We start from the raw sequence: 2,677 nt of genomic DNA, 5'->3' as shown, positions 1-2,677 counted from the left end.
CCCTCCCTCAGACCCAGGAATCCAAACCTCCAGCCCCTCCTCCCTCAGACCCAGGGGTCCAGACCCCCAACCCCTCCTCCCTCAGACCCAGGAATCCAAGCCTGCAGGCCCTCCTCCCTCAGCCTTAGAAGTCCAGACCCCCAGGCCCTCCTCCCTCAGACCCAGGAGTCCAGGGCCCCAGCCCCTCTCCCTCCGCCTCAAGGGTCCAAGACCACTTGACTCACGTGCTCCAGTCATAGCCCGTGGGCTCTGGGTTGCTGCGGACATCGCAGCTCAGGGTGGCATCAGTGCGGCCGAGGTACCAGTTGTCATCATAGCCAGAGATGGACACTTCCGGAGGGTCTGGGGAAATGGGGGGATTGGCTCAGCAAGGAGGAGAATCCCAGAGCGGGTGGGCAGGTTAGCAGATGGACAAGCAACGGGGCGTGTGGCAGGAGGTACAGCCGTTGAAACCGTCTGGGGCAAATCTGTCCAGGCTGTGTATGCTGATGTCAGTGTAGACACTGTTCAGGGAAACCACTGTGAATAATTTGTGGGAGTTTGTTGTTGTTGTTTTTTGAGACACCGTCTTGCACTGTCGCCCGGGTTGGAGTGCAGTGGCATGATCTCGGCTTACTGCAACCTCCGCCTCCGGGGTTCATGCGATTCTCCTGCCTCAGCCTCCAGAATAGATGGGATTATAGGCACACACCACCACACCTGGCTAATTTTATGTATTTTTAGTAGAGACGGGGTTCACTATGTTGTTCAGACTGGTCTCGAACTCCTGACCTCGTAATCCGCCTGCCTCGGCCTCCCAAAGTGCTGGGATTACAGGCATGAGCCACTGCGCCCGGCCTGTGTGTTTTTGACATGGATAGAGAATGTCCAAATAGGGTTTGGGCAACCAGTGCAGGTCCTGGGAGGAAACTGGCACAGACGAGGCTCAGGGGAGCTCATGTGGTTGCAAGTGATGCGTGTTGCCTGAGGGAGCTGGTGTAGACTTGGCTTAGGGAATCCATGTGAGCAGAGGCACTGCCTGGGGAGCTAGTGTACGCAACAGTGAGGTGGGGTATGTGGTCATTTTGGACAGTGGTGGAAGAGGTGGTTAAGCCGGTATTTGAGGGATTCTGTGTGACGAGGCCAGGGTGGCCTCTGTGGGTGATATAATGGGGCCTCTGTGTAGGCAGTTTCTGGAAGAGCTAGCAAAAAACCCAGTGGGAGGGGTCAAGATCAACAGGGCCCAGGGAGGCCGATGTAAATATCAGGGGTCCGTATAGAGACTCCGGGAAGCTCAGTATAGACAGTGCCTAGGGAAGTCAAGGCAGAATCGTGGGAAGGCCTGGAGACGATGTTAGGTTGGGCAGTGTAGACGTGCAGTTAGGTTGGGCAGTGTATACGTGTAGTTAGGTTGGGAAGTGTAGATGTGTAGTTAGGTTGGGCAGTGTAGATGTGTAGACCTGGCCCAGCGGGATTGATCTGAACAGGTGAGAGGCAGCGTCACCCGGGGTCCATGGGAACCAGAAAAGACACTGTCGGGGCAGGTTTTCCTGGTAAATCGACTTTCTAGGGAACCAAAGAAGCCCCCATTTCTAGGGTTTCCCAATTTCTTTGGTGTAAATATCCCCAAGGCTGATTTCAAGCTACTGAGAAGACTTTGCTAGAAGTGGAATTGGAAAGAAATGAATCCAACTGACTCTGGCAAACCCATCCCAGCTTACCACGGACCGCAAGTGGCATGGCAGGAACCCAGTAAAGCCCGTGTAGATAATGAAGGGGAAGTAAATAGATCTGCCCATGGGAGCCAGTGTAGTACAGAATTTGGCTTCAGAGAATGCACGAAGACAACATTAAGAGACAATGTAGACACTGCTCTAGAGAAGCCAGTGTAGACAGTATTGATGAGGGAGGGGTCACCCCCGATCCACTCACAGCGTACAGAGAGGGTCACAGGTAACAGGGCTGGCTCCTCCAAGCTCTCATGCTCCACTTTGCAGGTGACAGTGACGCCATCTGCTCGGCCCAAGGGCACCAAGATGAAGCGGCTGGTGATGGTGACAGTGCCAGCCAGGGTCCCTGGCACCTGGGTCTCTTTGGCTTCCCCATCCAGGGAGGAGAGCCAGGAGATCTGGGCAGGTGGGCGGCCCTCTTTGGAGATGCAGCGGGCCACTGGTGCAGGGTCCGGGCTCAGTGTGACCTCCTGGGCTTCAGCGTGGTTCTGGGGCGTGGCTGGGAATAGGAAAAGAGGGGTGCGTCACTCCTTGCCTGAGGTCATTCAACAAACACCTCAGCAGAGGAGCAGGGCAGTTAGGCCCGGACCTCTGGGATTCCAATCTCAGCTCTGCTGCTCATCAGCGCCTGGCTTGGGAAAAGTGATTTTGCAACTCTGTAGCAGCTTCTTATTTTGTAAAATAGTGATAATAAAAGTACTTGCTGTGTGACTTAAATACATTGATATGTAAATGTTAGGGTAGTGTGCAGCCTGCAGTACCCTATCCAAGTGTTGCCAATTTTATTTATTTTTTGGAGACAAGGACCCACTCAGTCACCTGATCTCCAGTGCAGTGTTGTGATCCTAGCTTGCTGCAGCCTCCACCTCTTAGGCTCAAGTGATCCTCCTGCCTTGGCCTTCGTCTCCAGAGTAGCTAGGACCACAGGCATGTACCAAGACACCCGGCTTTTTTTTTTTTTTTTTTTT

At 54.0% G+C, this 2,677-nt stretch overlaps 1 protein-coding gene across 4 annotated transcripts in view; it reads right to left on the bottom strand.

Moving 5' to 3' along the window:
• Positions 1 to 2,677, bottom strand: part of NECTIN2 (nectin cell adhesion molecule 2) — a 40,402-nt gene that overhangs the window by 15,295 nt on the left and 22,430 nt on the right. For all 4 annotated transcript variants that reach the window (XM_017502423.2, XM_017502425.2, XM_017502424.2 and 1 more), the window contains exons 3-4: positions 1,912 to 2,208; positions 225 to 342 (exon numbers count right to left, since the gene is read on the bottom strand). In XM_017502423.2, coding sequence (XP_017357912.1) covers positions 225 to 342; positions 1,912 to 2,208 — 415 coding nt within the window. The remainder of the gene's footprint in view (positions 1 to 224; positions 343 to 1,911; positions 2,209 to 2,677) is intronic.

Source organism: Cebus imitator, unplaced genomic scaffold (genome assembly GCF_001604975.1).
Source record: "Cebus imitator isolate Cc_AM_T3 unplaced genomic scaffold, Cebus_imitator-1.0 Scaffold296, whole genome shotgun sequence".
In the NCBI taxonomy this organism is placed as follows: Eukaryota; Metazoa; Chordata; class Mammalia; order Primates; family Cebidae; genus Cebus; species Cebus imitator.
This window is presented reverse-complemented; position numbering and strand designations above follow the sequence as displayed.